At 47.6% G+C, this 27,366-nt stretch overlaps 1 protein-coding gene across 20 annotated transcripts in view; it reads left to right on the top strand.

Annotated features, from left to right (window-relative positions):
- LOC8062777 (protein OPAQUE1) overlaps window positions 1-27,366 on the top strand; it is a 51,334-nt gene that overhangs the window by 23,160 nt on the left and 808 nt on the right. For 5 of the 20 annotated variants that reach the window (XM_021465491.1, XM_021465494.1, XM_021465498.1 and 2 more), the window contains 22 exons: window positions 727-853; window positions 951-1,124; window positions 1,551-1,682; window positions 1,850-1,959; window positions 2,132-2,192; window positions 9,168-9,345; window positions 21,560-21,765; window positions 21,972-22,091; window positions 22,993-23,091; window positions 23,349-23,570; window positions 23,857-23,975; window positions 24,049-24,139; window positions 24,258-24,302; window positions 24,382-24,465; window positions 24,601-24,771; window positions 24,852-25,001; window positions 25,536-25,712; window positions 25,854-25,991; window positions 26,779-26,849; window positions 26,939-27,035; window positions 27,111-27,167; window positions 27,256-27,312. In XM_021465491.1, coding sequence (XP_021321166.1) covers window positions 727-853; window positions 951-1,124; window positions 1,551-1,682; window positions 1,850-1,959; window positions 2,132-2,192; window positions 9,168-9,345; window positions 21,560-21,765; window positions 21,972-22,091; window positions 22,993-23,091; window positions 23,349-23,570; window positions 23,857-23,975; window positions 24,049-24,139; window positions 24,258-24,302; window positions 24,382-24,465; window positions 24,601-24,771; window positions 24,852-25,001; window positions 25,536-25,712; window positions 25,854-25,991; window positions 26,779-26,849; window positions 26,939-27,035; window positions 27,111-27,167; window positions 27,256-27,312 — 2,686 coding nt within the window. Of the gene's footprint in view, window positions 1-616; window positions 655-726; window positions 854-950; window positions 1,125-1,550; window positions 1,683-1,849; window positions 1,960-2,131; window positions 2,193-9,167; window positions 9,346-21,559; window positions 21,766-21,971; window positions 22,092-22,992; window positions 23,092-23,348; window positions 23,571-23,856; window positions 23,976-24,048; window positions 24,140-24,257; window positions 24,303-24,381; window positions 24,466-24,600; window positions 24,772-24,851; window positions 25,002-25,535; window positions 25,713-25,818; window positions 25,992-26,516; window positions 26,850-26,938; window positions 27,036-27,110; window positions 27,168-27,255; window positions 27,313-27,366 lie in introns of those variants that run through there. The other 15 variants (XM_021465487.1, XM_021465483.1, XR_002455370.1 and 12 more) reach the window with 14 other exon arrangements.

Raw genomic sequence — 27,366 nt, forward strand, 5'->3', positions numbered from 1 at the left:
AGGGCATAAGTTGATTTGATGCACAATTTTCCTGTAGACAATAGTTTCTAAATTGTACTTGCCATTTTACAGAAGTATCATTGCCGTAGTTATGCTAAAACCTTGATCTTAATAGTAATGTGCATTTTCTATTAAAAAGTAATCCATATAGCACTGGTTACAGACGTATAGTTATGAGGAGGAAAGTTGGTACATTCTGCTTGCCGATGTACATGTAATGTGACTGCACATTTGAACTTCTGAAAAAGATGGTTATATCACTGCATGTGTTCTTTTCTCGAACATATATCACTGAATGCGTTTTTCTTGTTGGAATCTTTCCTCCATTTATGTTTCATGTTAGCATATTATTATAATATATGAAAATAATTCAAAGTAACTGTACCTTTAATCACTGTCTTTAACATTTAGAAGTGTTTTTGGCATGTGTCTGAGTGATATTTAACTTAGCTCGATTATTCTATTCAATGTCATCTACTTATATTACCAAATTTGCAGAAAATGACTAATTGCATCCTTGTCGATGGCATCAATGAATATATATCTAGTGCTGAAATATTTGGTTTCATCTATGTGTGGATTTATATAATTGTTCTATTTCTTTTTTGTTTTGCAGAAACCAATAGGAATAGTTTCACTTTTGGATGAAGCATGGTAGGATTTCATACTGTGTTATCAAACACTTCAGAGTTCAAATTCTAACTCCTTTCTAGTCTTGTTAAACAGCATGCTTGGAAAATCAACACATGAAACTTTTGCGATGAAGTTATTTCAGAATTTAAGAGCACACCCGAGACTAGAAAAACCAAAGCTCTCAAAGACGGATTTCGCGCTGTCTCATTTTGCTGGAAAGGCATGTCCTGTGAATCACATTTCTTGTAAGCTATTCTTAGCATTTTGTTGCTCTGACTAGGTTAGAGCATGTGGCAATAATGGTCTACTTTTTGTAGGTGACCTACCAAACTGATTTGTTTTTGGAGAAGAACCGAGATTATGTTATTGCAGAGCACCAAAACCTTTTGTCTTCTTCAAAATGCTCATTTATTTCTGGTCTCTTTGCTTCACAACAAGATGATCCATTGAAATCATCTTATAAGTTTTCTTCAGTAGCTTCACGATTTAAGGTATAGTGCTGCACGTTACTGTTTTCTTAATTTCCTCTGGGCGTAATTGTTTGTTTTTCCAGATTTTTACTTTATTTACTGTTTCTGGGTTATTTATCTTTACTTTTCTGGCCAGTGCACATTAGATATTTGTTTACAGCTATTTGTGTGGTACAAATAAGTGTGTATTGCTTGCATGCTAACAATAAAGGGTAACAAGAAAGAAACAGGCAAAATCATAGTTCAAAATTTAGTATTTCATATATATAATTTTTGAACTTTTGTGGTCAAAGGAACTCATTTGAGTTCTCGTCATGAATCTCTCTCTCCCTCTGTGTGTTGTGTGGAGAGTAATTCTTTGATAGCCCTCAAAATAATGCATGCTAATTTCAATTTTATTTTTATTTGATTATACTTATGATATGGTCAGTTATCTAATCCCAACAGCAACAACTCCAAGCACTAATGGAGACACTTAGCTCGACGGAGCCTCATTACATCCGCTGCATAAAACCAAATTCTCTGAATTGCCCTCAGAAGTTTGAAAATGGCAGTGTACTACAGCAACTGCGGAGTGGGGTTAGTTCCATTGATTTTCTGCTCTCACACCCTAATGTAGCAGTTTTTGAAGTTTGATTCATATCAATGATTTCTCCATTCTGTTTAACTCATCTTTTTTTTTGATATGCTTCATTCCTGGAATCATTGTGCTACTAATTTAGTTTATTTATTTGGTTTCGTTACAGGGTGTACTTGAAGCTATTAGGATAAGTCTTGCTGGTTATCCCACAAGGCGAACATATTCTGAATTCATCAATCGCTTTGGACTTCTTGTGCCAGAACATATGGATGAAAGGTGATATGCTAACATTATTGTTGACTACTTTAGAATGTCAGAATATGGCATCTCTCAGTAGTATAAATGTATAACTTTCATCTTTTGACTCCTGTCATATGTTTATTTGGAAGTTTTACTATCACATAATTATAGAGTAAAGGATTACCATATACTTTTTTCACTATTGCAGATTTGATGAGAGATCACTGACGCAGAGGATCCTAGCGCAACTAAACCTGGAGAACTTTCAAGTTAAGTGTCCTAATTCTATCCAGACTTGGACCATTTTTTTTTCTCAAATGCACCGCAGGTGCACATCATTATATTAAGAAGAAAGAGGATTCTAAGAAGACTCATACAAGTCCATCAGGCCACAGTTTAGTACAAGAGGATTTGCCAATTGGTAAAGGAAATTACAACCAGCAACATAGACACAACTGGCTAAATACTATTGAGGCCTTTGGCCCCCGGCATACACCACAACTTGGCCACATCCCTAATGCCCTGCAAATATAGCAATGAGATCAGTTGAAGCCCCTTCAAAAATACATTCATTCCTATGCTTCCATATCTCCCAAGCCAACAGCCCCAGTGAATATTTGAACCCCTAGTGATGATGCTTATTAACTTGCTGCGTGGCGCCACCACCCTCAATGAAAAATGAGATTATTTAGCCCTTTGCTTGAGAGCATACATATAGTGAGTAACAGTTGTACAGTTTACTCCTGATCACATAGAGGGATTGCTCAGGTTGATCATGACCTTGATGGGCCAAACAATCAGAAGTCCAACACTTTTGGGAGGCCAACCGAACAAAAAATCAGCAGTGAGGTGGAGCCCAATTTCTCCAAATTTTCTTCTATGGCTCGATTTCAACAGCTCCCACATTGAAGCAATGATAGGCTGATCTTGTCATGATAATAATTGACCAGGGGTGAGGTCAACCGCGGATAATATATCTCATACCCATAGCTGAAGATAATATATAAAGCTTCTGTTGATGAGCCATCTTAATATCACGGATCCGAGTGTTATCTGTTTGTGCGTCCTGGTCTGTTCTTCGGTTGACAATCTATCATCATATGCATACACAGAAATGGAGGAAGATGGACAAGGATGTCCCATGAAATCATTTTCATGCTGAAATAGTATCCTGCTGCGTACTGAGATGGAGAACAATCCTATGATATCAAGTCTCCCATATGTGATCAAGCTAGGTCTTTTTAAGCTGTAACCACCTCATTATCAATGCCCATCTAATCACTTCTAGATCAAGAATTCCCATTCTTCCAAGATCAATTAGTCTTTTGATCTGTCCCCAAGCGACAAGGCGATGGCCTCCATTCACCTCTTTGCAACCTTTCCAAGAATTCCCAGTCTTCTAAGAGCAAGTATTATAATACAGCCAGTTGCTGGCTGTAAGATTTCTTTACAGCCTTATTACAACCTACTTATATAATGGTTAGCTCATCACTATTAATACATGGCCCACTTGTCTGTCTCACAGATTTTTTTGGTTTTTGTGTGTGAGCCGGCTGTAAGCTTACAACCCGCTTTTACTTTCTCTCCTCTTCTCTCTCCTCCACCTCAGCATTTAGCTGACTTACAGCCTGCTATAATACTTGCTCTAAGGTCAATTAGTCTTTTGATCTGTCCCCAAGCGACAAGGCAATGGCCTCCATTCACCTCTTTGCAACCTTTCCAAAGAAAAGTTCTTTGAATATTTTCAATCGCGTTAATTGTTGGAGACAAAACACAGGTTTTGGGGCTGGATATTGATTTCATTAGCCTTGCCACAACTATGGCAGGTTGGGGATACATATAAGGTAGCTTGCTTGGTCCTTAAGAAAGGATTACAACATATTCTAGAGATACTAAAGTAGATGCTATAAAGATAAGGTGCTGACACAACAACCACCAACTACTCTAGATAAGTATCCTAGGTAGGTAAGCACTAGACTTATGCTTTCATTCTCCCCCTAAGTCTTGTGTGTCGCCTTCTGGGGAATTTTAACCATCCCAATCCTGGCGCGAAGCTCCTGGAACTCGACCTGCCCAAGAGACTTGGTGAGAAGGTCGGTGAGCTAATCCTAGGTGTTGATGTAGCCGACCTTGATGCTCTCATCATCCAAGCAACTTCTGATGAAGTGGTACTTGATGCGGATATGCTTGTTGTGCTCATGGAAGACAGGGTTCTTCGCCAATGCCAAGGTGGACTTGCTGTCACCCTGAGTTCCACTGCTTCTACATGTTTTCCTAGGAGATCGCCCAGCAGCCGAGCCAACCAGAGAGCCTGAGTCAAAGCGGTAGTGGCAGCAATGTACTCCGCCTCGCAACTGGACAGAGCCACCACCTGCTGCTTGACCGACTGCCAGCTGATTAGACATTTGCAGAGGAAGAATAGTGTCCTGCTGGTGCTCTTGCTCGTGTCGATGTCGCCGGTGAGGTTGCTGTTGCTGTACCCGATGAAGTGCTCCACGTCAAGACACCTCGGGTAGTGCAAGCTATAGTCGGTGGTGCCCTCGACGTAGCGGAGGATCCTCTTGATGGCTTGCAGATGCTCTGTCCTCGGTCGCTGCATGAACCGAAGGGCTATGGCGAACACCAAGCCTGGCCGCGTGTGGATGAGGTAGCGAAGGCTGCCCACAATGCGCCAGTACTGCGTGGAGTCGACCTCCTTGACCGTGTTGTCGTGGCTCAACTTCACCTCCATGGGAGTGTAGGCTGGGTTGCAGCAGGTGAGCCCACCCAACTCGACGATGAGCTTGGCGTAGGTGGTCTAGCGAAGGGAGATGCCGGAGCTGTCCTGGTGGACCTTGATCCCCAGGTAGAAGGAGAGAAGGCCCAAGTCGCTCATCTGGAAGGTCGCCTTCATCTCCTCCTTGAACGCCTCCACCTCAGCCTCCTTGGTGCCGGTGATCACCAAGTCGTCTACATAGATGCCTACCAACAGGGCATTGCCATCCTTGCCCCGCTAGTAGACAGCAGGCTCGTGAGGACTCTGTTGGAACCCCATTTGCTTGAGGGTGGAGTCCAACTTGGTGTTCCAAGCTCGGGGTGCCTGCCACAAGCCATAGAGGGCCTTGCGCAGGCGAAGAACCTTGTTCTCCTTGCCGGGGATGACGATTCCCGGTGCTGGTGGACGTAGACCTCCTTTAGGTCGCTATTGAGGAAAGCGGACTTGACGTCCATGTGGTGTACACGCCAACCCTCCTAGGCTGCCAGCGTGAGGAGACGAACGGACTCCATCCGCGCAATGGGCGCGAAGGCATCGTCGAAGTCGACTCCCTCCTGCTGGACGAACCCGCATGCCACCAGACGCACCTTGTGCTTGATCACTGCCCTGGCCTCATCCTTCTTGACCTTGTAGACCCACTTAAGGGTGATCGCAGCGTGCCATGCCGCGTCTCCCTCCGCCCTAGCGAAGGAGCGGGGCTCGCCGTCCTTGTGCGCAAAGTGCAGCTCCACCTCAAAGTCGTGAATCACCAGTACAGGGATGGGCTAAGTCATGGTACGCATTGACGTGATCCTCGTCTTCAGACAACTGAGTGGCAAACTCCACCGTGCACTGCCCGTCATGGACCGAAGCTGTCGTGCCGGTGCCGGTACCGGTGCGGGAGTGTGAGGAGCCGGTGTAGGAGAGCGAGGCGTAGCCGGTGGTGGACTCGCTGGTGGTGTAGGTAGTAGAGGACTCGTCGGAGCTGATGGCGAGTTGAGTGCCAAGGTGGACGAGCTCGGTGAGGATAAGCTGCTAGCTCCCCCGGGCCCTTCGAAGTGGACGTAGTCGACGACGAAGTCTCTGAGAGTTGAAGTTGAGCCGTCGTCCACTGCCTTGTCCCAAGCCTAGTCTTGCCCTTTGTCGAATGCGATGTCTCAAGAGATGTGGCCGCACTATGTTGCACGATCAAGGATGCGGTAGGCCTTGACGCCCTCCGCGTAGCCGATGAAGACTCTCGGCGTGCTCCTATCGTCGAGCTTGCCGGCGTGGTTGAGCTTCTTGGCGAAGGTGAGACAGCCGAACATGCAGAGGTGGCTCACCACCGGCTTGCGCCCGTGCTAGGCCTCGTACGGCGTCTTGCCGTCAAGGGCCTTGGTGGGCGAGCGGTTGAGGAGATGGACGACAGTCATCATCGCCTCCCCCCAGTAGATGGCCAGCATCCCTCTGCTTGAGGAGGCGCGCGAGTGGTGGCCACCACTGTCTGCTTGCGGTGCTCCATGACGTCATTCTGCTCTAGGGTGTACGGCGTGGAGAAGTGGCACTAGATCCCCTGGTTAGTGCAGTAAGTCATGAACTCGTTGCCGTTATCGGTGTGTAGCACCCGGGCGGCCGCACTCCTCCGCTACAGCTTGATGGCGTCCGCAACCCCCGCCTTGGTGTCGAGCAGGACGGCCCACTTGTAGTGGGACATGTCGTTGACAAGCAACAGGAAGAAGCGCTGGCCTCCAAGTATAGCCGATGTCATGGGGTCGCAGAGGTCGCCCTGCACGAGCTCTAGCTTCTCCTTGGTGCGGAAGCTCGCCTAGCGAAGGAAGGGGAGCCGCCGATACTTGGTGAGGATGCAAGTGTCGTAGAACTGCTCCACGTGCTTGACTTGCGGCATGCCCTGCACCATCTCCTTGTTGCTGAGCTGCTTCAAGGCCTTAAAGTGGAGGTGCCCAAAACGCTCGTGCCACCGCCAAGCGTCATCGTCGCGACGGGCTGCAAGGCATGCGGGCTGTGCCGCCTGCACGTGGAGGATGTAGAGGCGGTTGGCACCTCTGCTAACCTTGGCGAGAAGGCGATGATGGCGATCCCAGATCCACAGAACACCATCCTCGATCTCACGCGAGCCGTTCTCATCCGCTGTCCCAAGATGATGATGGAGTTCCTCGGCACGGGGACGTAGTACACATAGGTGAGCAGCAGGTGGTCACCGGTCTTGGTGGTGAAGACGACGGACCCGACGCCCTTGATCTCCACGGCGGAGGCATCCCCAAACTTGACGGAGCCTCGAACGTCGGAGTTAAGCTCGGAGAAGAACTCCCGCCCCTCGGTCATGTGGTGAGTAGCGCCGGTGTTGAGGCACCACCCGTCAATCTTGTCACCGTCGCCGGACCCATTGCAGAGGATGATGTGGGCCCGTGGCTCGTCGAGGTGGAGCGCGGCGAGTGCGGCTCGATGCTCCCATGTATGAAGAACAGAGCTGCCTCGTCACCCTCCTGCGCTTGCGCGATGTGTGCCTAACTGCCGCGCTTCGCCTGCCGTCAGTCCTTGGCCCAGTGGTCGGTCCTCCCGCAGTTGTTGCAGGTGTCATCGCAGGTAGCCTTGCGCTTGCCATCGGTGCCGCCAGGAGCGCCACCCGCCTTGTCCCGTTTGCGCGGCTGACACTTGCGGTTGCTCGACGACACAAAGCCGAAGAACCTGAAGCCTCCCTCTTCCGCTCGCATTGGCGCACGGGCCACTGCTCCTCGGTGAAGAGGTCGAGCGCGAGGGGCGAGCGGCTGCGCGGGAGGAGGCGGCACGGCTGGAGGTAGAGCAGAGCAGGACTTCGACCGGGAGTTTGGTAGACAGGATGCTGGTGCGCGGAGCCCTCATAGGCGGCGTGCCTCCCCTTCCCCGGACCGGCACCGTGGTCGCCATGGCCGCTCCAACTCTCCTCCCGTTTTACAGACCATCTTCAAGGACGCCGACGCCGACCGCGGATGGCCCATGCTCACCAAGACCAACTATGCCGAGTGGTCCATGGTGATGCAAGCGCGACATGTGGGAGACTCTCCCGTTGTACAGACCGTCTTCAAGGACGCCGACGACGGATGGCCCATGCTCACCATGACCAACTATGCCGTGTGGTCCATGGTGATGCAGGCGCGGCACGTGGGACACGGTCTGGTACGGTGACGCCGACTTCGATGAGGATCGGTGGGCGCTGGAGGTGCTTCTTTCTGCTGTTCCGACGGAGATGCAGTCCTCCCTCCCAAACAAGCGGACCGCCAAGGACGCCTAGGACGCCATCCCTTCCGCACGCATTGGCAGCAACCGCGCCCGCAGGTCCATGCTTTACAACCTGTGTCAGGAGTGGGAGAACCTGCTTTTCAAGCCGAGCGAGGACGTCGACGACTTCGTTCTCCGCCTCAACTCCTTGCAGCAGCAGTTGACGTGGTTCAGCGACACCAACATCGATGAGGAGAGAGCCGTGGAGAAGCTCCCCCGCGTTGTCCCCAAGAAGTACACGCAGTTGGCTCTATCGATTGAGACGCTGCTGGACTTCACCGAGCTCACGATCGAGGAGGTGACGGGTCGCCTCAAGGCCGTTGACAGCTGTGAGCCTCCCTCAAAGCCAGTCACCATTGTTGGAGACAAAACATAGGTTTTGGGGCTGGATCTTGATTTTATTAGCCTTGCCACAACTATGGCAGGTTGGGGATACATATAGGGTAGCTTGCTTGGTCCTTGAGAAAAGATTACAACATATTCTAGAGATGCTAAAGTAGATGCTATAAAGATAAGGTGCTGACACAGCAGCCATCAACTACTCTAGATAAGTATCCTAGGTAGGTAAGCACTAGACTTATGCTTTCATTAATAACCCATTTAGAATTCCAAGGCAATGAGCTGATAAATAGGTATTGGTATGAACACTGCACCAACAAGGGTAGCCCTCCCAGGCAGATGCATCATGTCCATTTTCCAACCAGGCAACTTGTCAGCAATCTTGTTAACTATCGCGTACCTCTTTTGTGTTGAGTTTATTTTAACACTAATGTAAGAACATTCAACTGCATTCGCGCATTAAACTAGAACTTATGAGTTCTCTGGTTGCCATTTTCTTTGGGTTATTGCTTTCTCTATTTTTGACTTCATGTATTGTTTAGCTAAGGTCTCAAGGACATAAGCTACTGCTCATGTCTTGAAACTAATCATCACCCAAAAAGAAATGTACATCACCACCAGGCAATTGTTACACAGGTTGCATATCCCACAGTTTTTGCCACCCAAAAAAAATATTTACACAGGTTGCAGATGATGAGAGGTGCTTATATTTTTGATGTTTTTGAGTTTTAAAGTTTGAAGCTAAACTGAAGTGTTGTTTATTCTTACTTACAATCAAGGGCATTAAAGTTTGTGCAATCCTGTTGTGATGGTGAAGCACAGAAACACCTCTTGGAAGGGGCGTTATTATTAACTAGTTTCATGGAAATACAATTTAATGATATATACCTATTTTGTGTCTGATTGTATTCTTCAGCTTGGCAGAACAAAAGTTTTTCTCCGGGCTGGTCAGATAGCTGTGTTGGACTCCAGACGTGGTGAGATTCTGGACAATGCTTCCAGGATTGTGCAGGGTCACTTTCGAACCTTTACTGTTCGCAAGAAATTTCTTTCAACAAGGAAAGCTTCTATTTCTATCCAAATATTTTGCCGAGGTATGTTGGATCTTTCTGTGGTTTTCATACTTTAAATTTAAATATTTTTTTGGGGGAGGGGGGTAAATATGCTTTTTTTTTTGTCATAACTAACCTGCAGTATCATATTATGTTAATTTTGTGAGTTTTTTTAAGCATGTTAGGAGAAATCTTGTTGCTCAATACTTTAACAAAATATTATTGCATAGCATCCATTGATAACTTATTACTTTATAAGGACAATAGGGTTAAAGGCTTATGTGTTATACATTTAGGGTGTGTTTGGTTCCCAGCCACAACACGCCACTGTCACACCCGGTTTTAAAAACAAAACCGATTGCACATCACATATATGCCAGGATCTGTTTATTCATACATGCGGCAACAATATAGTGATACAAATCAGTGTTTATTACAAAAGCGGTTACATATTACAAAATGACCAGAGGGTCTAAACAAAAAAAATTACATCAAAGTACGAGCGAAACAAGGTCTCCATCCCTACAGGCAGCCGACTGGGGGTACACCAGCCTAGCAAGTCTGAACAATTGGGAGGGGTAGCAGGGGAACAAAGAGAAGGGTGAGTACATCAAAATGTACTCCGCAAGTGTAGGAAAAGTATGACATGAGGGCCGACACAAGGACAAGCTTACAAGTTTTGACACCAGCGCTTAAGCAACACATCCTATTTTCCTTAAATCCTTAGCACCTATTTACTAAGTGGATTCTACCTTCTCCTTAGAGAACCACTTGGATTCCATCCAAGCTCCCAACTGAACCATTCATCCAAAGCCACCAAGATCCACTAATTATGAAGTCCAAGCCTACTCTTGACCATGAGCATGGCTTCTATATCAGTTTTACACTCTGCAAGTGTTGCACACTTCCACCACGAGTCATGTTTTTCCCATCACGCTTCACACTACCTAGGTGCTCAGCGGGGTCACACTACAAGGCCTTTACAAAGTCCCCTCCAAGTTTGTTTTTACACCTCCACTAAGGTTTCTACTACCAAGAGTGGGTACCAACACCACTTCATAAGCCCCCTCTTGTGCCACACAAACCGACCCAATGTAGCATAACTTGGAGGAAACTAATTAATTACCCAGGTCTTACCATATTGACCTCGTGGATGCGCGGTTAAGCTGGGTTACTTGTCCATGAACCTATCCTTAGAATCCATGCAGGTACGAGCACAATCCATTCCACCAATTCCAACATCCACCAAAAAACATTTACCCAAAAGTCTGCCACATACCACCACCAAAACCACCCATCCTGCCGGATTTCCAAGTCACCGCGTTGCTAAAAAGATTACCAACCCATATGTTGCATAGATCATTAATCAAGATGAACATTGATAACCATCCCAACCCATGACTGCAAAGCTAAGCATGACATCTACCCAATCCAAACCGGGTTTCAAGGATGATAACACAAGTTCTAGTAAACCCTAACATGGGATTCAACATTATGACTCTACAAGCAACTAATGGTCAAACTACTCTAACTCAAAGTAAAACAAATATAGGTGCAAGATGGTCAAGGACACTTGCCTCAGGCTTCTCTTGGATCACCGGAAAATACGGCATAGTTTGGCCAGAAAAAGCTCGCCGAACCTTCATCGGAAAAGTTCGTCGTCGGAACTTCGGCGTCCGATCTGCGGCAAACAGGATGGCGGCTCGAAGTATGGTTTGTACTTTTGCGATCAGCGCGAGAAGGAGAACGGCAGCATGTATTTATATGCCTGGTTTGGGTCAGAGGAAAAATTAGGGTTTAGGGCTAATTTCGGGATTAATTAATTTCGTGAGTTAAAATAATTCCAGAAATCCAGAATTACTGATTAAGCCATGAAAAATATCCCAGAGCTCAGAAAATTCCCATAAAAATCCTGGAGATAGATTAAAGAATAAGGAACTCCAATAAAGGAGTTTGAGCTCATGAAAATATGGTTGAGATGATCGAGGAAAAAGATTAAGCTCAAGGAGAAAGGAATTTAATTCTAGAAAAGGTTGGAAAAATTCTCGGAGAGAAAGAAACGTTGCTCTAACGTATTTTGAAATCATTTGCACTCATAAACACCAAATGCAATTGGCATGAATGCATCACCCTTTTAAAATTAAATTATAAAAGTTATTTAAAATTCATATTTTTGCATGGTTTTAAATTGCTAAAAGCCTAATTAAATCCTGGAAAATTTAGAAAAATTATAAAATCATTATCTTTATTTAGAACTATTCACAACCCAAAATATAAATTTTGAGGTGTGACAGCCACAAAAACAGTAGCTGCTGTTTGGTTGATAAGACTCCTTAGGCAGCCACAGAAGATTGCCAAAGGGTGTGGCGTCCATTTTTGGTGCTTCAGCACGATGGCCGGTAACAAAACATGGTCATAGTTTTGGGTATAGATTTGGCCTGGCCCATGCGCCTATATCATGACCGGCCAGCCCACATACATGTTGTCATAGAGCCCTAATCCGGCACACCTGTAGATTGTGTTCTATTAGGCTAGGAATATCGGAGTTTGGTTCTATTTCCATTAGCTGCCATATGCCTATATATACTTGTACCTTGTACACCTATTTAATCAATCTACTATTCCCAACTTTCATGATATTAAAGAGACTGGATCAATCGATCGTCTCCTTCCGCTGCCCTCTTCTGTACCTGGTCTCCTGCGCTCCGCGTCCCCTTGTGTTGCAATGTCCCCATGGTTGGCGATCCCTCTGCCTCTTTAGGAACCACCACCGAAGCCAAGGCCGCCGCTGTCGCCACAATGCTGCCACCGCCGCCAAGGAGAGGCTTGCCACGGCGGCCTCTGCCCTTTCCGAGCCGTTGCAACGGCTACCTAGACCCATGAGGATGCGCTGAGGTTGAGATTGTCGATTGCGAAGTCACCCTCGCTGCTGCGACTCAGGATGCCACCGAGGCTTGCATGTGGGATGCCCTCAGCTCACCCAGGCCCGTGCTCTGCCCTTGGTGATCTTGGTAAGCCTGTGTAGGACCTTACCCTTGTTCTCAACCTCATCCACAGCTTGAACAAGAAGTATGCCGTCGTTGGGATGCATCTTCAACATTCGAGGCCATTCCCAACCTTCCTCGCTGCCCGGAACGAACTTCTTCATGAGGATCTCAACATCGCCAAACGCTCCTCCACCTTGTCAGACTTTGTTGCCACTACTGGTCGCCCCCATCAGCCACCCTCCAGTGCCCTGATTCCAGCAGCAGCAGCCTGCCTCGGGCACCGGGGGTGCCTTTCCGAAGAACTGCAGCGGCCAGCGCAATCAGCATAACCAGTAGCACCACCGTGGTGGTCAGCAAGGCCATTCCTGGGTTTAATACTACAGGCACTGCACCTCCTCCAGGCACCGGCACTGGCTGTTCTCCTAGTCGGTCTCAGGTGGCTGGCCCTCCTTCCACGATCCCTGGTCAGGGGCTATTCAGATATGACCTGGTCTACCCTGGCGCCTCTTCCTACTGGCCGGCTTTCTGGACAGCAGCCACAGTAGGTCTTCCTTGGCGGCACCCAGCAGCCTCTTCCTACTGGCTGGCTTTCTGGACAGCAACCACTCTTTGTAACTTTTTCTCCTTTGTCTCCACTCATTTTGGCACGACCATTGAGGCAGTTCAGTGCAACAATGGCGAGGAGTTTGATAACTTAGTGCATGCATGTTCTTCCTCTCCTGTGGCGTCCATCTCCACATGTCACGTCCGTAAACCTCCTCCCAGAATGGTAAAGCCGAGCACATCATCTGTTCCACAAATAACATCGTTCGCTCTCTCTTGTTCAGGTCAGTATTCCCCCTCTTACTGGGTTGAAGCCCTCCACATCATGACCTATCGTCTTAACATCTTGCCTACCAAGACACTTGATTTCTCTACACCACATCTATCAAGGGCGCCGGGGGACAGGGTAGCAGGACCCCAGCTACGTAGTTCGTAGCCGCGATCCGTGGTTGGGGCGAGGTTTTACCCCTCAGCGCCCAGTTGATTTAGAGGAAGAAAAAGAGATATTAAGGACAATAGTTTGCTTGATTCTGATGAAGAGCCAGTCGGCTTACATATAGGCAGTGGGCTGCCAATCACTCCTCAAAACTCTCTAACAATTATTCCTCTGATTTCTCTCAATCACTCACTAATGAGTTACTAAATTTAGCACCAGCTAATGGTGCGCCCTTAACAGAAGCCAATTAGACACTTTCCTGGTCAGCTGCACTTGCCTTCTTAGCCCTACGGCTGAACTGTTTGCCCCACATGACAACATCACACCCTTCTTGGCACTCTACCATCTTATTCTCACCTTTGTGTCTCCAGTTGCAAGTGTTATCCTAACCTTTCCGCCACCGCTTCTAACAAGCTTGCCCCTCTTTTCTGCCCTGTGTGTTTTTCTGGGATATTCGGCTCACCACAAGGGTTACCACTGTCTTGACCTTCAGTCAAATCGTATCATTGTATCTCACCATGTCATCTTTGATGAGGCCTCTTTTCCCTTTGCTGAGCAGCAAACGACTCCCACCCCAGCGGATTTTGAGTTCAATGATTACACTAACCCTGTGCCGGCTCCCATTGGACTGTCCAGTGGCAGAGCTTGATGTAAGATCTAGAGGGGGCCAAGCTAAGAGATGAAACTCAAAACCCACTCCATACATAGTAAATTTAAGTATTTACTAAAGAAACTTTCTAACAACAAAGGGGGGACATGGCCACAACAAAGCTCCGCCCTTGGGACCGTCACCCGTACTGTTGCCTGCAGGTACCCCCACCTCAGTTGCTGGGCCTCCTGTGGCGTCTTTGCCGCTCACAGTTGAGGCTCTGCAGCCCTCATTCCTGGTGCAGGTCGAGCATGTTGCTCCCGTTGTTGGGCCACTCCATTGTCCCGGTCGGCCTGGCGTGGCTACCCTGCAGAGCAGTCGCTTGCCTAGCAGCAGCCTGGCATGGCTGTTCTGCAGCCCCCAGCCGACCAGCTGCGCAGATGGTTGTCTTCCCTCCTGTGACTTCCGCTTCGTCTACTCTGGGTGACCAGTGTTGGCCCAGCACTTGCCCGAGGTGAGCAGAACCTGCTCTCCTCCCCTCGTCCCCTCCCCTGTCCCAAGGTAGGAGATGAGCAGAGCTCACTACACACACACACACAGCACACTGTCTTCAGTGTTGGCTGAAGACTGAACCCAGGAGTGGTGGCAAATGAACTGCCCTTTTCCATTGCAATAGGTAGAGTATATATACACAAAACATGTACCTGCTGGTACACTACTTGGATGGTGACTACACCACTCCATACAACTACTCTACATGGCTTATATCAGCCAATATCTACTCTTGTACCAGCCCACTACAGATTATGCCTTACAATCTTCCCCTAATCCTGCTGTTCAGTCTTGACCTCCACCATGCCAATCTTGCTCCTTAGTTCCAAGAACCGAAGTCGCCCAACTGACTTAGTGAAGATATCAGCGAGTTGTCGACCGGTCTCGACGAACTCGATGACGATCTGCCTCTCCTCGACGCAATCACGGAGGAAGTGGAACTTCACATCGATGTTTTTGCTTCGGTCGTGGAGGACAGGGTTCTTTGCCAGCGCAATTGCTGGCTGATTGTCCACCTTGAGCGCAGGCGGTCGGGGATCAATGCCTGTGAGCTCCCCCAGCAGCCGGTGCATCCACACCAGCTGGCATGCCGCGGTGGCGGCAGCGACATACTCTGCCTCGCAAGTCGATAGCACCACCGTCCTGCGCCGAGGAGGATCAACACGCCTGAGGTGCTGCGCCATCCGTCGACATCGCCTGCCATGTCCACGTCACTGAAGGCCGCGAGCTCTAGCTCGCCTCCACTAGACCCACCGCTTTTAGGGAAGACGAGAACCTGGTCCATCGACCCTTGGATGTAGCGCAGCACCCGCTTGACTGCCATCCAGTGATCCTCCCGCGGATCTTCCATGAACCGGCTCACATACCCGACCGCGAACGCTATGTCCGGCCGAGTATGGGTGAGCCAGCGTAGCCCGCCGATGATGCTCCTGTAGCGCGTCGCGTCTACCTTTTCCGCCGTGCTCTGCTTCGACAGCTTGACCCGCTCTTCCATTAGGGTCGCCGCAGGCTTGCAGTTTGCCATGCCGGCCCGCTCCAGCAGCTTCCGCGCGTAGGCACGCTGCCCCAGCGTGACTGCCCTGCTTCCCTGCCTCACCTCGATGCCGAGGTAGTAGCTTAGCGCATCGAGGTCGGTCATCTGAAACCGTGCAGCCATCTCGGCTTTGAAGGATGCGATGTCCTTCTCCCGCGCACCGGTGACGATCAAGTCGTCCACGTACACCCTGACAACGAGATCTTCCTTCCCCCGTCGGCGGGTGTACAAGGCGTGCTCTGTTGCGCACCGTGTGAACCCAAGCTCCGCATTGGTGGTGTCGAGCTTGGAGTTCCACGTCCGCGGCGCCTGCCGCAAGCCGTAGAGCGCCTTCCTGAGGCGGAGCACCTTGTGCTCGGCCCCTTCACGATGAAGCCTGGGGCCTGCTTGACGAAGACCTCCTCCGTCAAGTCGTCGTTGAGGAAGACGGACTTGACGTCGAGGTGGTGAACTGCCCAGTCCTTAGCCGCCGCCATAGCCAACACGAGTCGCACCGACTCCATGCGTGCCACCGGCGCGAACACCTCCTCGAAATCGATCCCCTCTCGCTGCACAAACCCCCGAGCGATGAGCCGCGACTTGTGCTTCACCACCGCGCCGTGCTCGTCCTTCTTCACCTTGTAGACCCATTTGAGTCCAATCGGCCGGCATCCTGCCGGTGGATCGACCAAATCCCAGGTCCGATTTGCTTCAATCTGCCGCATTTCCTCGAGCATAGCACGCCGCCACTCCGGCTCGCGTTCCACAGGCCACAGCTGCGAAGGTGGCCGGCTCCTCTGTGCTCATCATCATGAGCTCCTCGCCCAGCAGCCGTGCTGCCAAACCTGGAGTTGCTGCATCACCAAGAACGTTGTCCACACGGCGGAATCGTACCTCCTCGTCGTCGTAGAAGGCATCCACGAACTCGGTGACGTCTGGCGGTGGAGTAGCATACTCGATTTGAGCCGTCGTCGGAGTCCTCTGCTCTTGTCCCAGAGCAGAGTGTGACGGAGTACTGCCCGTTATGGTGGGACTGGGCGGCTCAGCTTCCCCTGCTGCTGGCGCCCCGTCCCCTGCTTCCCCTGCTCCAGGGGCAGCCGCTTCCTCCACGACTCCTGCTGGCTCGTGGATCTGGCTGGTGATGACCAGTTGCTCGACGACAAAAGACCCGCTGATCCCGTGCGCGCCTTCTTCTTCCGTCGTTTCTTCCTCATCCCATCTCCATGTCGCTGCTTCGTCGAACACGACGTCGCCGGACACTGTCACCCTCCCGGTGACTGGATCGTAGAGCCTGTAGGCTTTTGATCCTTCCTCGTAGCCGAGGAACACCATCTTAGTGCTCCTGTCTTCAAGCTTGGTGAGGCCGGGCTTGGTGTTCTTCACGTGCCTGATGCACCCGAACGTGCGCATGAATGCCACGCTCGGCTTGCGGCCATGCCAAGCCTCGAACAGCGTCCTCCCGTTCAGTGCCTTTGTCGGAGCTCTGTTGAGGATGAACACCGCCGTGCTCATTGCCTCACCCCAGAACGCCGCCGGCATCCCCTTGGCCTTCAGCATGCATCTTGCTATCCCGATGATGGTCTGGTTCCGGCGTTCCACCACGCCGTTCTGCTACGGTGAGTAGGGCGCCGTGAGATGGGGTTCACCCCCTCCTCCGCGCAGTAGGTGGCGAACTCCACCGCCGTGAACTCTTTGTCACGATCCGTCCGCAACACTTTCAATCTCTTCCCAGACTCCGCCTCCACCTTCGCCTTGAAGTGCTTGATGGCATCTGCTGCCTCGCCCTTGCTCGCCTAAAGCTACAACCACATATAGCGACTGCAGTTGTCTACCAGTAGGAGGAAGTACCTCCGCCTGCCGTGCGTGGCCGGAGTGATAGGCCCGCATAATTCGCCGTGAACTAGCTCCAGTTTTTCCCCGGCGCGGTACCTTGCCGCCTTGGGGAAAGGCAGTCTTCTCTGCTTCCCCACCAGGCAGCTGTCGTAGAGTTCACTGGCGTGTTGGATCTTGGGCATCCCCTTCACCATTGCCGCCAGCTTGGTCAGCGCGTCGAAGTTCAAATGCCCGAAGTGGCCATGCCACAGCCACGGCTCCTCCGTGCATTGTGCCGCCAGGCACACCGGCTGTTCGACCTTCAGGTCCAGCAAGAACAGCCGGTTCTTCGACCTTGTGACCTTAGCAGCAACCGCCGCTCTTGGTCACGAATCCGCAGCACACCGCCCTTGATCACCACCTCAGCACCGCGCTCGTCCAGCTGCCCGAGGCTGATGATGCTCGTCTTCAGCTGTGGGATCCAGTAGACATCCGTCAGCGCCCAGTGTTCGCCGTTCCGGCACTGGAACAGGACAGTGCCACGGCCGCGGATCGCCACCCGGGAACCATCGCCAAACTTGACGCTCTCGGTGGTTTCTTCGTCTAGCTCGGAGAAGACTGCGCGATTTCCCGTCATATGGTTGCTCGCGCCGGAATCCAGGTACCAGCACTGCTCCAGCTCGTCGCCGACTGCCCCCAGTTGGACCTGCGCCCGTGGCTCGTCAAGATCGACGGCACGTGCAGCAGTCCCCTGCTTCGCGTCCGCCTCCCCTGTTTCACCTTGGAGCGCGCAGTACTCCCCCAACATGAGAGCGTGCTCGTCGTCGTCGCTGTCCGCAACCGCTACATGCGCCTCCTACTTCTTCTCCGGCTTGCGTTCTGGGAATTCGTGCGCCCAGTGCCCGACCTTGCCGCACTTGCGACAGGCGTTCGGATTGGAGAATTTCTTCTTCCCCTTCTTCTTGTCCGCCGGTCCCTTGCCCTGCTGCTTGCCGCCGCCGCGGTCGCCGCCACCGCGGCTGGAGCCTTCCCCGGACCGTCGCTTCTCCTTCATGCGCGTTGTCCATTCCTCCTCGGTCAGCAGAAGCTTGGGCTTCTCCTTCTCCGGCGCCGGCGCGCTGTGGCTCTCTGCCACCCGCAACCGCCTGGCCACGTCCTCCAGAGACAATGTGGAGATGTCCAGCATCGTCTCGATGGACATGGCGAGCTACGAGTACTTCGCCGGCACGACACACAGCAACTTGGTGACGAGGTCCTCGTCCTCCACCTTCTTGTCGTAGGTGGCCAGCTGAGTGGCCAGAGACTGGAGACGAAGGGTGAAATCCTCCACCGACTCTCCGGACTTGAACCGGATGTCGTTGAGCTCCCGGCGCAGCTGCTGAATTCTTGCCTGCTTGGCTCGGTCCGAGCCGACGCGCTGGGACTCTAGCATCTCCCAGGCTTGCTTCGCGGTCTCCTTGGCGCCCAGCGCCTCGTGGTACTCCGCCGGCGTCGAGGCCATGAGCGCTTCCATGACCCCTACCTGGGCATCTTCGCTCTGGTCATCTTCCTCCACCGCCCGCCACCACTTCCGCGCCCGCAGCTTCCACTTCATCTGCACCGCCCACTCACCATAGTTGGTGCGGGTGAGCATGGGCCAGGAGCTGCTGCCGCCATACTCCTTGACCACGCGTACCTCGACCTGCGGCGGCACCGGCTGGAGCTGGCGTTCACCGCCCTCCCCGCCGCCGTTCCGGACCGCACTCTCCGCCATTGCCGGTCGGTGGACCTAGCTACGGCTTGTACGGCTCCGATACCACTTGTTGGCCCAGCACTTGCCCGAGGTAAGCAGAACCTGCTCTCCTCCCCTCGTCTCCTCCCCTGTCCCAAGGTAGGAGATGAGCAGAGCTCACTACACACACACACAGCACACTGTCTTCAGTGTTGGCTGAAGACTGAACCCAAGAGTGGTGGCAAATGAACTGCCCTTTTCCATTGCAATAGGTAGAGTATATATACATGTACCTGCTGGTACACTACTTGGATGGTGGCTACACCACTCCATACAACTACTCTACATGGCTTATATCAGCCAATATCTACTCTTGTACCAGTCCACTACTGTAGCTGGTGTACTTCTACCAACTATGGAAGACTAAATGGCCTATTGCCATACTTCTACAGTGGCAGCTGAAGCTGACCACTCGTTCCTGCCAACCCAGGACAAAGGCAAAAGAGGGACAGCAGATTATGTCTTACAACCAGCTTCTGCTCCCACCTCGCCGATGTCGTCTCCTTCCCCAGCAGTTGCACCAGTGCCTCAGCTTCCTCATGGTGCAGTTCCTGTCCCTCCCCAGTGGCCAATCAGCATGCATGATCACCTGTGGCAAGCTCAGGTTCCGTCAGCCTGCGCTCTACCATGCCATGCTGCTGTCCCTGGTGCCTCAAAGCTATCGCGCTGCTCTTGCCGATGCCGACCCCAATTGGCAGGCTACCATGGAAGACGAATTCTCCTCCTTTCTGGAGAATAACACGTGGGATCTTGTTCCCCGTCCGCCCGCAGCCAATCTGGTGACTGGAAAGTGGATCTTCAAGCATAAATTTAAGGCAGATGGTTCACTTGAAAGTTATAAGGCATGATGGGTTTTCAGGGAAACTCAGTGTCCCAGGATTGACTTCAATGAGACTTTTTGATAGTTAAGCCTAATGCGTATCTTCCTATTTCCTGTCCTTTACTTTTCAGGCTTCTAAGCCTTGTATTAGGAATATGCTCAGCATCCACTTTAGTGGTTGGAATATGCTGGAGCAGGTAGACCACTTGCTCTATAAGTAGCAGTGGTGTGAGGACCTTCTTGTATCCCAAGTTGGCACTTTCAGATTCAATCTAAGCGGCCTAGTGCCAAGCTGCCCTCTGGCAGCCCCAAATCTGATCTCTACTTGTGTACCTGGCCAACACTTTTAGCCCAGTTGTGAAGCCTGCAACCATGCACACTCTCTCTTGCTGTCTCTCAAACTGGCCCATTCATCAGCTCGATGTCAAGAATGCTGTTTTTCATGGGGTTTTGACAGAGACAGTTTATTGTCCCCAGCCTCCTGGATTTAAGGATTCTGCACATGCCTATTATGTCTGCTGGCTGAATCGCTCTCTTTATGGTCTGAAGCAGGCACCCAGGGCTAAGGGCTTGGTACAGTCACTTCGCTTCATACTTATTCCACCTTGGTTTTGTGGAGGCCGAATCAGACATATCTGTTCATTTATCATCATTGTGATGACACGGCTTATGTCCTACTCTATGTGGATGATATTATTCTTACAACTTCCGCGGATGCTCTATTTCATCGCACTGTTGCACCCCTCTTCTTGCCAGCAGCAGTATATGGTTGAGATTCTGGAACATGCTGGCATGGCAGACTGCAAGCCATGCTCGATACTTGTTGATTTGAATCTGAAGCTCTCTGCAGTCGATGGTGCTCCTGTTTTGGATCCCTCTGACTATCGCAGCCTTGCTGGTGCTCTGCAATATCTCACCTTTACTATACGCCATCCAACAGGTCTGTCTTCATATGCATGATGCCATGATCCCAAGGGAGCCACACCTTGCAGCTCTGAAGCACAAACTTCGTTACGTCCGCGAAAACTCTAGACTTGGGACTGGCTGTGTGACCTTGCTCTCAGTATGACTTGATGACATACTTTGTTCAGTATTTGACGCAGATTGGGTCGGTTGTACTGATACATGCAAGTCCACATCGGGCTATGCCATGTTCCTCGGTGATAATCTCATCTCTTAGTAAGCCAAGGGACATACAACTGTTTCTCGTTCCAGCGTCGAGGCAGAGTACTGTGCTGTTGCAAATGCTGTTGATGACAACTGTTGGCCAAGCTGCATACTCCTTTGCGCCGAGCTACACTGGTGTATTGCGACAACATCAGTACTATATACATGTCTTTGAATCCCATTCAGCACCAGGGACCAAACATGTGGAGATCGATCTTCATTTTGTTCAAGAGCATGTTGCTCTTGGTGCCAAAGAGCTGCCTTCCGTTCGACCCATTGATGATCCGACTGCGGGCCCATGTGCCTATATCATGGCCAGCCAGCCCACATATGTGTTGCCTTAGAGTCCTAACCAGGCACACCTGTAGATTGAGTTGTATTAGGCTAGGAGTATGGGAGGATGGTTCTGTTTCCATAAGCCGCCCCTACTCACGCCTATATATACTTGTACCTTTTACACCTCTATAATCAATCTATTATTCCCAACTTACATTATGCACTATAAATTTCACTTTGATGCTTAAAGTAATGGTCATTGGCTTTGGCTGCTGACTTGCTGTTCTGCAGGGTGTTTAGCACGAAATGTGCTTGAAGCTAAGAGACAGATAGCCGCAGCTGTTTCAGTTGAAAGATATGCTAGAAGATGGTTGTGTCGCTGTTCATATTTGCATCTTCGTTCTGCTTCTCTTGTGATCCAGTCTGGGATTCGCTATATCTTAGCAGTTCAGAGGTTGCTGCACTTAAAGAATGCTAAAGCTTCTACTGTTATCCAGGTCTTTCTCATCTTCGATTCTTGTAAACTCTAATTGTTTCTCTCTCTCTCTCATTAATTTTAACTTGTCAAGTCATGGAATTGTTTCATTGGATCAAGATTGTAATTGTCGTTTGTAAATCTCAAGTAATATTATAAACTTTTCTGGTTTGATCTTTGTTCATGAAGGTGATGTATACTGACCAACACTGTTAATTTAATATATAGGCTTGGTGGAGGATGCAGAAGCTCCATTATTTCCATCAGCAATATCGACGGGCAACAATTCTCATCCAGTGTTGTTGGAGACAGAAGCTTGCTAAAAGGGCATTGCGGAACCTTAAACATGTATGAACAACAGCAACTATTGTTTCGAAGCTTCCTAAATTTTGTTCTAAATAAAAAGATGTCTTCGTAAATTTTACCTGTTGATAGTTTGGTTGCTGCTAGAGGTAAGGTTCCAACAAACAGTGCCCACAAGACGTGACAATCAATTTCACAATTGAATATATTCATTTTCCTTGTTCTTTGCACGATATTAATATTTACTGCCATAAATAGTTTATAAGGAATGAAGTGGTGAACTGATGATTCCTGTCTTATTCTATTTAGGAAGTCCAAACCCAAAATTTTGCATATGATGACACCAATTTCTGCATGCTTAATACAAATCCTTTCCATTGCCAATGACTACACTGCAACTATCTCATTTTTTATGTCCTGGATGTGATATAACACTTTTTTTAACATTTCATTAGTCTACAATCTTATGAAGCATGTTGCACACTTTTCACCAAAAGCTCTAGGTTTGGGTGATTGGTTGATGCATGAATCTCAGTGTCGTATTAGAGCTAAAGTTCTTGAGTTATAGTATCGCCTAACACAATTTTCTTCTAAACAAATAATTATGACAACCTGCTTCAACTTTGATGAAGACTGGTTATGACTTAGTAACTAGCAGTGTTGTATGTTATGTCTTTACTCCACAGATAAAGAATTTAAGATGGTTGGTGCATGGAAGTCGGACTCAATAAGTTAATTTTCTGTATGATTAAATTTGAAATGCATTCTTCTGGTACACTATTCCATAGTTAATCGCATTTATGTTTCTTGTGACAAATTTATCTTGTATTATTGATGACTCACATGTCATGCAGTGAAATTAGGTAGTGTATTGGTATTCTAATTATGTAGTATGTTGATATTTTAGTTCAGTTTGCTTCAAGTACTGAACTTCTTCATTTTCAAGGCTGCTTATGAAACTGGAGCTTTACGTGAAGCTAAAGGCAAACTCGAGAAGAGCTTAGAAGATCTTACTTTACGATTCACGTTAGAGAGGAGGCAAAGGGTATGCTTCTGTATGATATAGATCTTTTAATGTAAAAATGAAGTGCTTTTCCTTATCTAGTATGACCATGAAGGGCATTCACTCTAAGGATTTGGTGGGGAACAATTAGCAGCAATGCATCTAAAGTAGTTTAACGTCATCTATATGTTTTCACCATACTTCTCAACAGCTCAATTGAGCACTCAATTATTTGTATATTAATTGATTTTTGTTACAGTATCAGTTATATAATTATGTGTGTGTGTGTGTGTACACAGCTTGCTACTGAAGAGTCGAAGGCATTGGAGATATCTAAGCTTCTCAAAATATTGGATTCAGTGAAGTCAGAATTAGAGGCATCAAATGAAGAAAATAAAAATAGTTGCAAGAAAATTGCCTCACTCCAACGTCAGCTAGATTTATCATCCAAGGACCAAGAAGCTCAGCAAAACAGCCTTTCTCAGATAGAAGAAGTGAAGAGGGAGAATATTTTACTGAAGGTGTTCCCCACCTGTAAATTTTAAAGTCCCATATTCCTGCTTTGAGTTCAATTTGGATTCAATATTCCATGCCACCATCAAAATCTTTTGTTTATGCCTCTCATATTTTAGCTCTCATCAGTGTGGTGTAAGCTCTTAATACTCTGCTATAATTGTACTCTAGTTTGTTGTTTGTCTTAGTTTGTGCTTGGTCTAATCCTTAATGAATTCCAGTGTCTATTATGTTAATTTTGATAGATTGTTTAAATCTGTGTTCTAGATTTGTCAAACCTTTTCTGTAATGCAGGCAAAGAACACAGAACTGGAACAAGAGCTCTTAAAAGCTCAAAAATGTAGCCATGATAATATGGACAAGCTGCACGATGTGGAAAAGAACTATGTGCATCTCCGGGATAACTTGAAAAAGTAAGTTTTTTTCACAGAAAAATATCATAGAGCTCCAGAGGTTTTACTAAATAATTTGCATGCTTTTTTCCAGCTTGGAGGATAAAATATCAAATTTAGAAGATCAGAATCATTTATTGAGACAGAAGGCCTTGAATTTATCTCCTAGGCACAGCCGAACTGTGGTATATCCTATTCATTCTAGAAAGACATTTTTCTTCTAGTGTCCTATATAAATAATCATGTAGTCTGTTCAGTTAAGAATTATTATGTTCTAATGAATGCTCTTATATTTGTTCATAGAGTTATCATTGCGGTTCTTCACCAAGCAGCCCAAGACCATTCTTTGTAAGACATGCGACCTCACAGTAATTTTCATTGTAGATCCATCTCGGTTATGGATAAATGAAATTTCGTCTCCCTTCAGGAATCTTCACCTGTGAAACTTGCACCTCTCCCACATAACCAGACAGAATCAAGAAGGTCGAGGATGAATTCTGATAGATATGAGGTTAAATATATCTTTCTCTAAATATTAAAAAGAAAGTCGTTTTATGTACATGTTCTTTCTAGATATTAATCATCTCCACTCTCCAGGATGATTTTTTTCTTATGAAGTTAAGCATACTCAAGATTTTTTTTTCAGGATTACCATGATGTGCTCCAACGGTGCATCAAAGATGATATGGGATTCAAGAAGGGAAAACCAGTTGCAGCATGTATCATTTACAAATGCCTTCTCCATTGGGGAGTATTCGAGGCTGAAAGAACAACAATTTTTGACTTCATAATTCACACAATCAATACTACTCTGAAGGTTAGGCTCCTGTTCTGTTCTTTTCCTTAACCATGTGACTGAGGTGTGCTCATTATTGGTATCAATATTTTGCTTTTCAGGCAGAAAACGAGAATGACATTTTGCCCTACTGGCTAGCCAATGCTTCTGCCCTTCTGTGCATGTTGCAAAGAAATTTAAGGTCAAAAGGATTCATCATGGCACCCTCTCGATCGTCTTCAGATACTCACTTAAGTGAAAAGGCAAATGAAGTGAGTTCCAACCCATTCAACGTATTCATTTTTCAGGTTGCACTTTATAGGTCTCTTTTGTTCGTGCCTTTGGATTTCAATTTATCTCTAGCGGTAACAGGTTTACATTGGTCTTGGTTAGTCTGATGTGACTAATAGGCAGAGCTCCCAGAGCAGCTTGCTGAATCCTTCCAAACAGTTCACTGAGCTGGTTCTGTGAAGTGAATCTCTGAAATGAACTAGGGGGCTGGAAGGTGAAAAAGTAGCTTCTCTTGATTCACCCCACGCGCAGTCATTGTATGCATAGAGTTTATCTTAGAAAAGAATCAGCTTCCGCAACGTTCTACCAAACAGGCCCATAGTAGCTTACTTTTTCTCAAACGAGATCTTTGAAAGTTGCAGCTGCAGTTCCCAGAGGAAACCTGAATTCTGTTCAGAACATGCCAACAGAGTCAATGGTGGACCTTGGGTTTTTTATAGAATACATATTGTTACATATCTGATAAAAACACATACCATGGCTATCTGTAATTGATTTTGTAAACATTCTTACAGACATTCCGGTCTCCTTTAAGAGCCTTTGGACAACAAACAAGCATGTCACACATTGATGCTCGATACCCAGCCATGCTATTTAAGCAACAACTAACTGCTTCCTTGGAGAAGATCTTTGGCTTAATTCGTGACAATCTAAAGAAAGAGATATCACCTCTTTTAAGCCTTTGCATTCAGGTATGTGATCTAACAGCTCCAGTTTCTTGCTGATTTCATCCAGCACAAACTTTATGAAAGTTCTATGCTGGAGGCTGCACAATTTTGATCAGTTCATTTTGGGAAGCAATGGCTTCAACCTTCTATTATGTTGGTAAAAAGGCACCAAAACTCGCTCGAGGAGGCAGTGGAAGGAGATCGAGATCACCTGATGTAGCCTTGCAGCAACCGATAAGTACTCATTGGGATCGGATTGTAAAATTTTTGGACTCATTGATGGATAGACTACATAAAAATTTTGTGAGTTACTCCATACAAACGTGCAAACATTCTATCGGCAAATTCCATTGGTGGCAACTAATGTTACATGATTTTTCAGTTGTTATTCATAGTCATGCAAGTGTACTTGGGAGTTGATACTTAAGTAATTCCTATATCCTCTGAAGTAGCTAATAGATAGTTAGTAGTCCAAACATATAACATATACCTACCATAACCAACTTGCCATGCTCGGAGTATGTTTAGTTTTGAATCTGGAACCCTGTGCATGCTCTGAGTATGTTCACATGACTGTGCAATCAAGATCTTCCATTCAATAGATAGAATTCTAATGTGGTTCAGTATCTTATGCTAGCTGGAACTTAAGTCCAAGGGTTCATCAGGCATGATCTAGAGCAAAATTTTCATCCTAAGACTGGTAAATGAACTGTAAGAAAAAGAATCCAATCTGGCTGTATTCTGGTTCGCTGTTTCGAGGGTTTCTTGTCTAGTGGTCATTTTTGGGAATAAGGTGGTCCATTTGATTCATGTTTGTTGAATGAACAGAATGCGTGCTTTTCAAAACCCCATGAAGTGTGGAAGGAATGACTGTACAACCCAATGAAGTTTAAGGACCATTTGATTGCATTGTGTGGAAGGAAAATGCTAGAGAAGCTTGGGTCCAATTTTTCATTTGAACTTAACGGCCTCTTTTGCACCCGTCCATTGCTATTATATTTTTAGGAAACCCACAGTTATTAACTCAGTAGTTTTTATTCTTTATGATCTATTCACTCATAACTGATCTTCAGATCAAATCTTCATATAGGTGCCTTCTTTTTTCACCCGCAAGCTAGTTACTCAAGTTTTCTCCTTCATTAATGTGCAGTTGTTCAATAGGTCAGGCTGTGCATGTCAATTATATTTCAGAAAAAAAACATCCAGGTCAACAAACCTTTCGATTTAGTTTTCCTTTTTCTAATCTGTAGTATGCTCCTACGACGAGAATGTTGCACATTTTCAAATGGAGAATATGTGAAATCTGGGCTTTGTGTGCTGGAGAAATGGATTGTGGACACTGAAGAGGTTCGTAGCAGGCCTTTCTCTCATTTGTATCTTGATCAGCATTCAACAGTGTGCCTATTCTTTTCTATGTTGTAGCATGCAGGTGCAGCTTGGGATGAGCTGCAGTTCATTAGGCAAGCGGTTGACTTTCTGGTAGAACTTAGTATAATTCATTCATTCTAGATAGCTAGATTATTTTGTTGTTTTTATGTTTTCTTCTCATACACTACGACTACTGCAGATTATTCCACAGAAAAGCAAAAAGACACTTGAGCAGATTAAGAAAAATATTTGCCCGGTATGGACAAATTTCAATAGTGCTATTCCTATATGGTACAAGTTAGGGATTGTT

Source organism: Sorghum bicolor, chromosome 1 (genome assembly GCF_000003195.3).
Source record: "Sorghum bicolor cultivar BTx623 chromosome 1, Sorghum_bicolor_NCBIv3, whole genome shotgun sequence".
Lineage (NCBI taxonomy): Eukaryota > Viridiplantae > Streptophyta > Magnoliopsida > Poales > Poaceae > Sorghum > Sorghum bicolor.